This window comes from Sapajus apella, unplaced genomic scaffold (assembly GCF_009761245.1).
Source record: "Sapajus apella isolate SASKATOON/1434 unplaced genomic scaffold, GSC_monkey_1.0 scaffold28, whole genome shotgun sequence".
Classification (NCBI taxonomy): Eukaryota; Metazoa; Chordata; class Mammalia; order Primates; family Cebidae; genus Sapajus; species Sapajus apella.
This window is the reverse complement of record NW_022436968.1, coordinates 18,592,861-18,606,842: the sequence shown is the minus strand read 5'-3', so window position 1 is coordinate 18,606,842 and position 13,982 is coordinate 18,592,861. Positions and strand designations below refer to the sequence as shown.

The window sequence follows — 13,982 nt, the reverse complement described above, 5'->3', positions numbered from 1 at the left end:
GCGGGGCAGGAGCAGGGAGCGAAGCGCCAGTCGGGACCTGGGCCATGCGGGGAGGCCGCCCATTGGCCGGCCAGCGCCACGTGGCCACCCCCGCCGGTATATTAGGCCACTATTTCCCTCCGTCTCGCTCGCCATGGCCCGGCGACGGCAGCTCGGGCAGAGAGGGTAGGCGGAGCGCCGCAGACGGCGGCGGTCCTGCCCAGCCTCTGCCCGGCTCCGCACTCCGGCCCCGGCCTGCGCCCTCAGGACATTGGGGCCGGAACCATGAGCTCCTACCTGGAGTATGTGTCGTGCAGCGGCGGCAGCGGGGTCGGCGGCGACGTGCTCAGTCTGGCACCCAAGTTCTGCCGCTCCGACATCCGGCCGGTGACTCTCCAGCCCGCCTTCTCCCTGGGCAGCGGCGACGGCGCCTTCGTCAGCTGTCTGCCCCTGGCCGCCGCCCGACCCACGCCTTCGCCCCCGGCCACGCCCGCGCGGCAGCTCGCACCGCCGCCGGCCGCACCCCAGTACGCGCCGTGCATCCTGGAGGGGGCCTCCGAGCCGGGCGCAGCACCTGCCGCGGCGGCGGGGGGCGCGGACTACGGCTTCCTCCGGCCCGGGCCCGCGTACGACTTCCCGGGCGTGCTGGGGCGGGCGGCCGACGACGGCGGGGCTCACGTCCACTACGCCACCTCGGCCGTCTTCTCGGGCGGCGGCTCCTTCCTCCTCAGCGGTCAGGTGGATTATGCGGCCTTTAGCGAGCCCGGCCCCTTCCCGGCGTGTCTCAAAGAGCCAGCCGATGGCCACCCCGGTGCCTTCCAGACCGCATCCCCGGCCCCAGGCGCCTACCCCAAGTCCGTCTCTCCCGCCTCCGGCCTCCCCGCCGCCTTCAGCACGTTCGAGTGGATGAAAGTGAAGAGGAACGCCCCTAAGAAAAGTAAGTCCACGGGCCTTGGATGGGGCCATCTGAGGTTGGGGACGCAGACTCCCCCCGGAATTGCGCTGGGAGCGCGGTGCCGCTGCCTCTCTAGACAGCGGTTGGGGTTTTGTGGAGGAGACGCGGTCCCGGGCGAGTTCCATTGAGCGTGCCTCGAGAACAGACTCGGAAAATGTGCCAGGCATTGAGAAAATTTCAGAAAGGAGCTCTCCGTGGAGTTTCTCCTGGCACAAACTGTGTTCCTAGGGACCCCGGAGGGCCACGCTGGGACTTCGATTCTAACTAGCTCCACTGCTAGCCCACATTCTGTCCCCGGCCTCTGGCCCCGCTGACGCCCTGTCTTTACGTTTCAGGCAAACTCGCCGAGTATGGGGCAGCTAGCCCCTCCAGCGCGATCCGCACGAATTTCAGCACCAAGCAACTGACAGAACTGGAAAAAGAGTTTCATTTCAATAAGTACTTAACTCGAGCCCGACGCATCGAGATAGCCAACTGCTTGCAGCTGAATGACACGCAAGTCAAAATCTGGTTCCAGAATCGCAGGATGAAACAGAAGAAAAGGGAACGAGAAGGGCTTCTGGCCACGGCCATTCCTGTGGCTCCGCTCCAACTTCCCTTCCCTGGAACAAGCCCCACCAAGTTTAGCAAGAGCCCGGGCAGCCCTTCTCAGTCCCAAGAGCCTTCGTGAGGCCGGGACTTGGGGCCAAGAAACCGTGGCCTGCAGAAGTCCCAGGCTACCCCCACCCCCGCCCTTATCTAGACTTAGGAGCTCAGTTTGGGAAGGAGGTGGGAGAACAGAAATGAGTAGGGATTTCACTTAGGAAATGAAGTACTTTAGTTGGCTTCTGGGTTCCAGACTATATATCCAGATATTAACTGGCTATCTCCTAAACCACTTGTTTGGTTCTGATTTGTGTCTTACCAGGGAAAAGGTGACCAGCTGCCAGTCCAGCTCTGGTGCTGTCTTTGCCTCAGTCATATGCAATTCTTGGTGCAGAGTGGCAAACCTTTAGTTGCTGAGTTCTGTCAGCCCTCTGATGTGCTCAGAAGAGCACCTGCCCAAAGCTGTTCTGGTTTTAATTGAAAGGACAAGGCTACATGTATTCAGCTTTTTGAGATGACCAAAGCTAGTTAGGGTTTCCTTGATATAGCTAAGCTGCTTCAATGATTTTCACATTTGCACTCCAGTTTTTTTTTTTTTTCCTTAAAAAGTGGTTTCTACCTCTCCATGTGCCTAAGTGAAGATACAATCTCTGTTTAGTTACTAGCTCAACAAATCCACAGAGTGGGTAAAGAGTAGAATCTGAACTGTATCTTGACATCAGTTATTCAAACTTGAATGTAAATATATACATTATGTATAGTTTTTAAAAGGTTTGCTTGCAACGACCTTACAAGTGACATTTAATGTCATAGCATGTAAAGGGTGTTTTTTTTTTGTAATAAAAATTATAGAATCTGCTGCTCTCTGCCTTCTTACACTCTTTCACCATGATTCACTTTCTTTAAAGTTGATTCCGTTTCCTGTACTTGAATTTACTTGACTCTGCTATGATAATTTATGTTGATAACTTTTTTTTTTTTTTCTTTGAGACGGGGTCTTGCTCTGTTACCCACGCTTGAGTGCAGTGGCACAATCTTGGCTCATCGCAACCTCTGCCTCCCGGGTTCCAGTGATTCTCCTGCCTCAGCCTCCTGAGTAGTTGGGATTACAGGTATGAGCCACCACGCCTGGCTAATTTTTCATATTTTTTTTAGCACAGACAGGATTTCACCATGTTGGCCAGGCTGTTCTTGAACTCCTGACCTCAGGTGATCTGCCCTCTTGGGCCTCCCAAAGTACTAGGATTGCAAGTGTGAGCCACCACACCTGGCTGATAACTTCTAAAAATAATATTTCTTACAGGTTATATACACACCCAGCAAGTTATGGACAATTATCTGAGTAGTTTAAGAGAGAAAACTACTCTGCCAAATGTCCATGTAACTATGGGAAATACTTTCCTTACCTACAGTGTCCTGGTTTTATGGTAGGTGTGTAGTCTGCACATTAACTCAAGTATTGGGTGTCTACTGTGGAATGTTGTAAAGAAAAGGAGACACTTAGGGAATATCTTATTCTTTTGTCTCCTGTCCTCACAAAAGGAAGAGGAAAAGTGACTTGAAGACTTTGTTTCTTGGTTAGTGTTCTCTGAGAAAGGCAGCTGCACATCAAAAAGTTCTCAATGGCTGAATTCCCATTTCCAAAGTCAAGAGTTACAAAGAAGGCTGGAAAAGGCTAGTAGTCACAAGCTTCTACTTCCTGTAACCCAGACTGAGCATCTGACTGAGACAAAGCACAGAAGGTGTCTTTCTGATTTCAAAAATGAAATATTTTCAAATAAATTATTTCAAAGAAGTACAAGCACCCAATTTGAAAGTGGACAAGAGAGTATGTGGTTAAAAAAAATCTCAAAACCTCTTCTCTGTTTCCACCCTAGCTCTCATTTCTCATTTCTGGAGGCATTCGTAGTTGACCAGGGTTTATGTAACCTTGCCGAAATATGAGAATAAAAAGATGCAATGTAAACACACAAAATCAAGTGGATACTTGGAATAATTTCTGGGAATAGATCATTTTCCTTATTTTATAGCTAGATCTTTAAGTTCTTTCTACAGTTCAACAGAAAGGCTTAAAGGCCCAAATAATTCAAATAAGAATCTCAGGTCTTTCAAGCTAGATTTCTAGATTCTAGTAGAATGTTTCAAATCTAATGATTCATAAATCTAAGCAACTGTGAAAGATTACCTTTCCTATAAAACAGCAATGTGATCAATGTGATTAGTCCTCTTAGAAAATTGAAGTTACACTCAAGTTCTCATTCTTTGCACCTATAGTTGAATGGAGTTCAAGAAATAAAATGATCAGCTCTAACCAACTCAGCTGATCAGACAGAGGAAAACGATATCACTTAAAAAGCCGGTCTGTCAATATTATTCTTATGTTTCCCCATCTGCCCTTCAATAACTTGATGCTAATTGAATCTTGTTTGAAACAACGGCCTCCCTCTGAGCTCTGCTGCTATTTGAAGGAACTTGTTAAAGGACTTGTGATCTGCTTGCTTACAGCCACCCCTGGGCTTCCCCTGCAGGGGTCTTTGACATGACAATGTTTCCTTTTTGATAAGCATTTAAATGTACACCTAAACAACAACAAAATACCAACGTGCTTGGTCATTTCCTTAATCTATCACCCTTTTCTCTGAGAAAATAAAGCTTTTCCTTCTGAAGCTAGTACTAGCACTTAGCCCTGATGGATGTCTTCCTTGATGAAGGTGGCTATTATGACATTCGTATAATGCTGTTCTATGAATCGGGCCAATATTAGCTATTTTTTGCCCAACCCCAGGGATCTTTAAAAGCTTTCTTAATGCAGATCACTGTACAGCTATATTCAGTATTAGGAAGAGTCCTCGCTGGAGATCGGGATGAACTAGGTGATCTCTGGAGGTCCCTCTCCCAGCAATGAAAATGCTACAATTCAGTGACTTCTGCATACTTTATTTTAGACTTATCATTTGAAGGGAGTTAGGTTCTAAGAGAAAGCAAATGTACTCTCTAGGATTACAGTGATACTGTGTTTATACAGGAAAAGAGGATTTTATACACTGTCAAATACATCTTGTCAGTGGAGATACCTAGGCAATGTGGACCATTTACAGAGCATTCCTTTCCCCATTATTCTGAGCCTTGTGTTATTTTGAGTCAAATCTCCATGAAGTATGAGGTTAGTACATAAACTGCAGCTATTCAATCCCATTTCTATTTTATAAGATTTCAAACTAAATATGCTAATTTACCCTCCAGCGATCTGTTGCAAGAATGCATACACAGTGGACAGTTCTGGCTGTTATATAACTATTCAGTGTTCCTTTGTCTTCACATAATGAGCATGTGTCTACTTTTCTGGATCAGGATAATTGGGAGTGAGGAAAAGGAAAACATTTAATAATAAATAAAATTCCCATAACTTGAGTACTAGCAAACAAGGGCTTTGCTGATATAAAAACCTAAAGCATTGTCACCTAGAGTTTCAAAAGATTAATTGTGTGTGATTTATGCTGCCTCATTCTCAAATATGGTGAGGCCCAACCCCAGAAGAGGTTGTCTGATTATCATGTCATCTGAAAAAAAAGGCAGCAGGCTCAGGAGAGTTGCATTAGCTCTGAAGTTCTTAATTATTTCTTATGGCCAAAGAAATGATCTTTATTTGCTGAATATTGAATTTGAAAACCTCGGGATCTAATCAAGTTCTGAGAGATGTTTAGTCTGACCACAGACCTCTCAACAAGAAAAATGCCCGTTGTTAAAACTTTATTTGTGGTTTTAAAGTAAAACCATCCTGGACATATCTCACAAATAATGATAAATATCCATCTAAATAGAAAGGAAGATGTTCATGGTTTTTACCTCTAATGTTTTCAAGTCATGAACGTGCAACAAATCTGCAAAATAACTCTATTTCAACATCTCATTTTGAATTGCTTATTAAGTTTGTTATTCAGAAATAAAATTTCAATAGAAACTGTTTAACTAAATTCAATAATGAATCAAGAGGACAAAAATCCTAAATGTTGGTGTGGAAGGAGGGTCTACTACTGAGCTTGTAAAGATTTCAACACAATCTCTTCTCCTTCTAGAAATCTTATTGATATATTTTGGAAAGAAGGGCCGAAGAGTAGTCATTTGGACTTGTAATAGCTAATAAACTGTTGCAAGTTAAAATTGACACTTTCAAGGCATTTCTAGAAGATACTAGACTCTTTAGCACACTGAATTCTTAGGAATTTTTCAGAGCCTAGGCTTATACAATTTGCGGAGACATCTGTAAGGGAAAAAAAAAATACAAAATTGTCAATACAAAATTCCCAGGATGTGGACTGGCTCAAGTTAGTGAAGTTTAAGTTTCACTGGTTTCATAGTAAATCCATACCTGCCCCTTCCTTGAAATCATTGCTTTTTCTTCACTGCCATCATTACCTATGAGATGATAGCAATGATTGGAGTCAGAGTCACTGTTTGTTTCTCTTCAAATGCATCAAATTAGTGGACAATGGGGACAAGGGCAAGTTGGCACTCTGTTCTACTCTCTTAGCATCTCAATCTCAGTGTGCTCTTCTGGGCTATACTGGCTGGCTGACTTTAGCCAGTGGACTTACTTCACTGCCTTAGAATGGGAACCCTATTCTAAGATTCCTAGAGGTTCTCTTCTGTTGTGTTTTCTTCTCAAAGATACGAACAGAAGAGAAAGATATAGCTGAAGACAATGCAACCACATTGTTAGTGTCTAAACATTTCCTAGGTTGGAACCGCTAAGGCCGAAGTAAAGGACGAAAAAATAACATCATTATTTTTTTCTTTTCTTAGAAATGGGATCTTGTTTTGTTGCCCAGGCTGGTCTCGAACTCTTGGGCTTAAGTGATCCTCCTACCTCAGCCTCCCAAGTAGCTGGAACTATAGGCATGTATCGCCACACCCAGTAAGAATATTATACTTAAGGGAGGAGACCTGGATTTCAGTTCCAGCTGTGTTTTCTGATTAAAAGGAAAAATAATTTTCCTGATCTCAGATTCTCCTATAAGACAAAGTGGGTTGGTATGGATGATCATTACATTCCCTTATCACCTTAGTATTTCTTCACAATGCTTCACTCTGCTGGTTATTACTGAGGAGTTTATTTAGTAGTACTGTAGCTCTGTAAGAATAATGTCAACAAGAGGCTGGGATTGAAGTAATATCTGAGACGTTTCAAAATTAATCTATCTGGTTTTAAAATCTATGTGCATATGTATATGTGAACTAGGTAATGTTCCTCATTAGTCGACCTGGTTAACTAAAAGCTAACGATGGTGATAGCCTCCAAAAAGACCACTTCCCTTTGAACAGGTAAACTAGATTCTAACAAGAGGTTTTTCAAATGGGTGTCAGCACTTCCCATTTGGATTCTCAATCTCCTTGTCCTTAATTCCATACTTCAAAGTTGACAACTTCCAAATAGAGAAGTGATATTGAATGTTTTCTCTACCTTTCAGATAAATGGGACTCTGTTCTGTTGAAGAAAAAAAATATGGATAAACAAATCTCTCCTCCTTTCCATTAGTCACCAAATCCTGTCTATTTCTCCCTCTCCGTTAGCTCAGTCTTCATCATTTCTCACTCAGCAATGAAACTGATGCCTTACTGGTCACTTTGCCTCCAGTCTCCTTCCCAGTCAATCCATTTGAAAGCCCTGCTTTCATTGCATCGTTCCACTTTGAACTCTCAGTAGCTCCTGGTAGCAAGTAGAAGAAACTCAGATGTCTTTAGCTTGGGATTCAAGGCCCTTAACACCTGTGTCCAGCCATTTTTTCCCTGATCATGTCCCACCACTGCCTGACACAAAAACTTTACCCCAGTTGGTGTGGACTGTTTATTCTCCCTGCAAGAAGAAACGGGTGCTTTTCTGCCTCTAAACCTTTTCTCATGTCATTCCTCTTTCATACTTACTCCTACCTTCTCTCTATCCAAAGTCATCCTTTGTGGCATAGCTCAAACCTCATGACCTCTATAAAACCTTTTTCACATCATCCTAATTAATTAATTAATTAATTTGAGATGAAGTCTCACTCTGTCACCCAGGCTGGAGTGCAGTGGCGAGATCTGGGCTCACTGCAACCTCCACCTCCCAGGTTCAAGCGATTCTCCTGCCTCGGCCTCTCAAGTAGCTGGGATTACAGGCGTGTGTCACCATGCCCGGCTAATATTTTGTATTTTTAGTAGAGACGGGTTTCACCATGTTAGACAGGATGGTCTTGACCTCCTAGCCTCGTGATCCGCTCGCCTCGGCCTCCGAAAATGCTGGGATTATAGGCGTGAGCCATCACGCCCAGCACATCATCCAAATTTAAAGCTAACTCCTCCGAGCTGCTGTAATATTTATTGTTTGTATTACCTGCTTAAGCATTTAGAATCTCCTGCCATATTATGAGAATTCTCCTGCCTTAGCCTGTCAAGTAGCTGGGATTGCAGGTGCCTGCCACTACACCCGGCTAATTTTTGTATTTTTAGTAGAGACAGGAGTTCATCATGTTGGCCAGGATGGTCTCGAATTCCTGATCTCAGGTGATCCACCCACCTTGGCCTCCCAAAGTGCTGGGATTACAGGCATGACCACTGCACCTGGCCAATCTCTTTTATTCTTACAAAAATTTATAATGCATTTTGTTTGTTGTTTGAGGCTTTTTAATATATTGTATTTGTTGCTTGTTATAGTTTTTGGAGTACCTTATGGAAACAGAACTCCTGGAGAAAGATCATTGAAACCAAAAGAGGTCTAACATAGGGTTTCTCTAGTAGCAGAAACTATAGTTAAATATAGTAGTTACCATGGTGAACCTTGGAAGCAGACAGTCTTGGGCACAAATCCTGGGACAGATGACTCAGTGTCATTCAGCTCTACATTCCTCCCTTAAAAATGGGAATATTAATGTCTCTACTTCATTGACTTGTGAGGAAGAACAGAGATAACACATGTGGATCATTTAGCACAATGTATAGTGTAACATTTGCTAATTATTAAGACAGAATGGGTGATGAGCATTGTGATAGGCATCTAGGATGGAAAGACAGGGGCTGAGGGAGAGAAATATTTACATATATGACAAATATGTGTTGAGTTCCCAGGTGCCATGAATAGACTATTACCAACACTAGGATTGAAGAGATACTGGAAGGGAAGAATCATTACAGGGAATATGGCTGGAGAGAATAAGTAAAGGTCTAGGATTATCATTATATTTAGCAAAATACTGGTGGTACATAATTACAGAGGAAAGAAAAATGACAGTTAATGAATGCTTGATGAGTGCAACAGCTGGGCACTCACTAAATTAAGATTCCAAGACCTTAGAAGAAGCCCAAGAGAAATAAAGGATGTAAGGGGTGTCATGCCATTACCACTGCTTCTAGTTTACTGGCTCATTCTGAGCATCACAGAAAACTTAAATCCATCACACTTTCATTCAGTTCTTTCCTGTCCAAAAGGACATGTGAATTCACATACATGGCACTTTGGGAGTCAAGAGCCATAAATTAGAATGCAGTGATGATTTACATGTCTTTGCTACATTGTAGCAACTCCCCCAGAGTTGAATTTATCATTCTTTAAAATAGAGAAGCTCAGGTTGTTGTGTTCTGTGGACATCAAAGTTAAAACAGGAGGGATCAACCACATTAACGCTTGTTGCTGCAGAAAGGAGAAATTCTTCCCTCTACCTACTTTGGCAGTAGGGAATTGTGAATTTTCTCAACTATGCATAAAACTGTAACTATTTCCATTGTGGGTTTATAAAAACCTACTCTTAAACTGGAAAAAAAATAAATAAAAGCTTGCAAAGGACACTTCGGGGTCTAATTAATGGCTGAAGGACAGTTCTAAGTAAATAGAAAGTATTTTATTTTTCCTGATAGCTTACGACCTGTCAAAATAGTGTTAGTATTCAATTGCCTTTATGAGTAATTACTCTATCATATGTAAATTTTTTCACCTCCTATTACATTTGAAACTTGAGTCACATTTCGAATATGTTAAGTGTGCTAGCTTTATGCAGGGGGCAAAAAAAAGAAACTATTAGCTTATGAAAGAATTGTAGGCTAGGCGCAGTGGCTCACGTGTGTAATCCCAGCACTTTGGGAGGGCAAGATGGGTGGATCAACTGAGGTGGGGAGTTCAAGACGAGCCTGACCAACATGGAGAAACCCCATCTCTACTAAAAATACAAAAAATTAGCCTGACGTGGCGGCACACGCCTGTAATCCCAGCTACTTGGGAGGCTGAGGCAGGAGAATCGCTTGAACTGGGAGGTGGAGGTTGCGGTGAACCAAGATCCCGCCTTCGTACTCCAGCCTGGGTGGCAAGAACAAAACTCCATCTCAAAAAAAAAAAAAAATGTAGAAAAGATAGATTCAACATAAGTATATAAAATGAGCTCCAAATGATGAATTAAAACTATAACATTTCTTATTCAAAGATAGCATACTATTTATCCCTAAAAATCTTAAATAGATTTTCTTAAATAGACTTTAAAATTTAAACTTCCTTGGGTTAACCTGCCAAGAAAGTCCAATACTCTTCTGTTTTGACAACAAATAAAAGCATACATACAACCAGAATAATCTATCTTACTAGCAGCATATGGTTCCTTTGGAAACTTTAGAAACAGCTGTGTTTGTGTCTCTCAAGATACTTCAGAATTGTCACATGGGGAAGCTATCTGAGAATTGTCAAAGTCTGTTTTTATTAAAGGTTTGTAATTTTTGGCTTGGCCCTTGATTTTAAAAAAATTATATATTTTAGAGGACAGTGTTATCTCAACTGGTTCCATGTAAACACAAACAATTGCAACTTAGATATTTTATTACACCAATGAACTGAATTAACTTTCTTCTGAATGAACTAAGAGGAATAAAGATATTGCTTTGTACCTCTCCCTAATTCAACATGTATCACAATGACAAAGGTAAGCTAGCTCCAATTCATATGTAAATAAAGACTAAAGGTTTCAGATGTTCCATTTCTGCCTCCTTCCAATTTTAGTTATAAAACATAATTATCATTTGGAGCTCATAGTGAATAGCTTTGGCTTAAGGCTTTCTCAATTAAGATTATGTAGTATTAGGGTCGCTTGTTTATTTATGTACTTATTTATTGTTTTAAAATTAAAGACAGGATCTACTATGTTGCCCAGGCTGGAGTGCAGTGGCTATTCGCAGGCACAATTATAGATGACTAACTATAGCCTCTAACTGCTAGGCTCAAGCCATCCTCCTGCCTCAGCCTCCCCAATAGCTGGGACTACAGGTGTGTGCCACCATACTCAACTGGTTTATTTTATTTGTTCTATTTTTAATTTTAGGAACACTTTAATAAAGTTCAGCAACACATTTAGGTTGCTAAAAAATCTAAACTTATAAATAGTTTTCTCCCACACTCCTAGAAGGCTTTCTTAGAGGTTGCTCTCTTAGTGAAGAAACAGTTATCTGTTAGTTTCATCTGTTTCTCTCTCTTATTACATTTAATTAATGTAAATTTAATATTTTTATTTAAAAATAGCATGCATGATATGTATCCAGTTTTATAAAATTGTGTACCAAGTTATCTATGTATCTGTCACTCCTGATATCTGAGTATCTACATAGAGTTATCAAGAAAATGTTCACCTAGTATTAATGATGGTTACTTCTACATAGTAAGATTTTGTTGACTTTTTTCTTTGTAGTGATTTTCTATTTTGCTTAAAATTTAAATCATCAAATGTAGAAATAATAAAGTCATTACTTTCAAATATAAGAAAAAGGGCAAAATTCATCTGGTAGCCGCAGTCATTTCGTTTATTTTTGCCAGTGGAAAGTCCCGGAGGAATTAGATAATGCTTCTCATGTGCCAATTCTTGAATAATTAAATAAAAATGTCTGTGATATACATGGGTGTACACATGAGTCAAATAAATGATAGATAAGGTCTATCATTCATTTCTTCAACAGGGAATTGAGCATTTGAGTGTCACATATGTTCAATTTTCATCCTACCAGCTGGAAACAAGTTCTGAATTGTGCTGATAAAAGCAGAATTCACGATTAGCAAATCAATAAGAAAAGTATACCTTTAGCTTAAGTAAAATGGAGAATCCAAGAAATGTGGGAAACTATTCTGTTTATCATTTTTCTATATTTATAATATAAAATTAAAGAAATGTTAAAAGCAAGTTTATAAAGATATAGGCAAACTTTTAAAAGAATGCATATTCTTAGTAAGCTTTGCAGTTTTCTGGGGAGCAACACTAAAATATTCTTTCATTTTTGTTGTAGTAAGATTTATAAAATTTGATAGTTGTATGTGAGATTAACACACATAAAAACACAAGTGTAACTAAGCCTCAAGAAGGTTAGTAAGGGTTAAGTAACCATGATAAGAAAATGCTAATCATGTTGCTAGTTTTATTTAGAAGTTGGCTTATTTCACTAGCAACTTGATCCCTTGAGGTATTCCTGAGAGGACTGAAAACAGATTTTTTCTTTTTTCAGATTGGGTCTCACTTTGTTGCCCAGGCTGGAGTGAAGTGGCGTGATCTTGGCTCACTGCAGTCTTGACCTCCCAGGGCACAGGTGATCCTCCCATCCCAGCCTCCTTCCTGAGTAGCTGGGACTATAGATGCGTACCACCACACCCAGCTAATTTTTTGTAGAGACGGGATTTTGCCATGTTGCCCAGGCTGGTCTCAAACTCCTGAACTCAAGTGATCTGCCTGCTTCAGACTCCACAAATGCTAGAATCACAGGTGTGAGCCACTGAGCCTGACTGTCAAATATGTCCTTTTTCTAATGGTATTAGGTATCTTCATTTGGCTGAAATTGTTTAAATCCTGTGGAGGATCTACTATATAGTTGCCACTGTTTTGGCTTGCCCAGTATTCATTTTCTGTCCCTCTAACAACCTGACACTTTTTCTGTGGGAAAAGGAACAGCTGATTCCCATGCCCATGATGGTAACACCTGCTCTGGAGCCTATTCCAGAGTTACATTCCAGGTGTTGCTGTTGTCTCCTGGGTGTGGAGTACCCTCTGAACCTAGTTTCCTAGCCCTCCTGGAGATAACTAAAGTTAATCATTTTTCCTTTTTAAGCTACCTTTAGTGGGTCCAATGTTTGCCACTCAGAGCACAGTGTGATGCACTGCCCTCAAGGAACTTACAAACTCAGTAGAAAGGGAAATCAGATAAGTCCAAAAATAACGTTAAGTGCTTTATTAGTGCTTCACACGCTTACGACTGTGTCCACGCAGCACAGAATGAAGTGGCAGGATGGCAAGCATCCAGTTGTGTTAACAAATTTGGCAGTGCATTGAAAACATAGGGCTACAATGTCGCTCATAAGATCTCTGGAGAAGGAAACTCCACAACTTCTACTGGTAACTTGCTGCTAGTTACTTCAGAGATTCTGGCAATGGAGAAATGAAGTCATTTTTCCCCCCTCCATCTCTTTTGGTTCTTAAGCACCTTCCTTCTCAGCTCAAAGTGGGAATTTTAGACTAAGTGATGACAAGGATCCCAATACTGATTGCTCTGGCTTAGTTTCATGGTTGGATTAATTTTAATTCCTTCTGTTTCCAAACCCTTCTGTGCTCCACATTGTTACTTTGTATACCTGTTTATTATAGACCAATTGCTGTTTATTGCAATTATCTGTATCCACGTCTGTCTCCTCCAGGGCAGGAGCTATAACATATTCATCTTCCTAGCTCTAGCTTCTGTACCATATTTACTTTTGTGTATTGGGTATTATGCTCATTTTACATATTGTAATTGCTGAAAGGATTTTTTTAAAAGACATGCCTGTGTGCCCACTTTGGTCCTGCTAGAAGGTATTATAACCCATGCTTGGGTTATAGTGATGAAGTGAGAAAGCCTGTCTCTGTCTCTTCTTTTTCTGAGACTCTTCCAGCCACTAAGGGCCTCTCTGTAAGCCTACCAATACTGTCCAGTCAGCAGTGGATTAAGGCAGCTCTAGGTTCTAATGAGCAGTGTTCTATCTTAACCTCGCTGCTTTTTAAAACTATACACAAAGTTTAATGCACTCTTTTGCATGTATGTTACATTTTACAATCAAAAGAAGTTAAATAATGCACATTAAAAAATATGACCTCTCCTAAACATACCAGCTTTCCCTCTGAGTGAGAGATAAGGCTGGGTCGATATGTTTCAAGCTTCTGGAGACAAGAGTGAGACACTGAGAGTGTAACATCAGATGATATTGTAAGATGGATTTACATCAGAATTGTAAAATGGATTAGACTGGAAGAGGCAGAAGTCAGAGAGGCCATTTAGGGATTCATTTCAATGGCCTTGATGAGAGATGATGAAGGCTTGAGGCAATGAAGACAGAAAAACATAAAACAGGCACTCTGGAGGAAAAATGGGGAGGAGTTAGTGACTGATGCAAAGAGGAGAAATTTATCGTAAAAATATATATAAAATAAAACTTACAACTTTAACC

At 41.5% G+C, this 13,982-nt stretch overlaps 1 protein-coding gene across 1 annotated transcript; it reads left to right on the top strand.

Moving 5' to 3' along the window:
* The first annotated feature begins 41 nt into the window (after positions 1–41).
* HOXD1 (homeobox D1) lies at positions 42–2,378 on the top strand. Its single transcript, XM_032292873.1, has 2 exons — positions 42–916; positions 1,270–2,378. The coding sequence occupies exons 1-2, from the start codon at positions 265–267 to the stop codon at positions 1,602–1,604; spliced, it is 987 nt and encodes a 328-aa protein (XP_032148764.1). The 5' UTR covers positions 42–264; the 3' UTR covers positions 1,605–2,378.
* Positions 2,379–13,982: the final 11,604 nt, after the last annotated feature.

Coding starts and splice junctions, on each gene's coding strand:
- HOXD1 (XM_032292873.1), top strand. CDS start 265: ATGAGCTCCTACCTGGAGTATGTGTCGTGCAGCGGCGGCAGCGGGGTC. Junction 917..1,269: donor GAGGAACGCCCCTAAGAAAA/GTAAGTCCACGG, acceptor TTTACGTTTCAG/GCAAACTCGCCGAGTATGGG.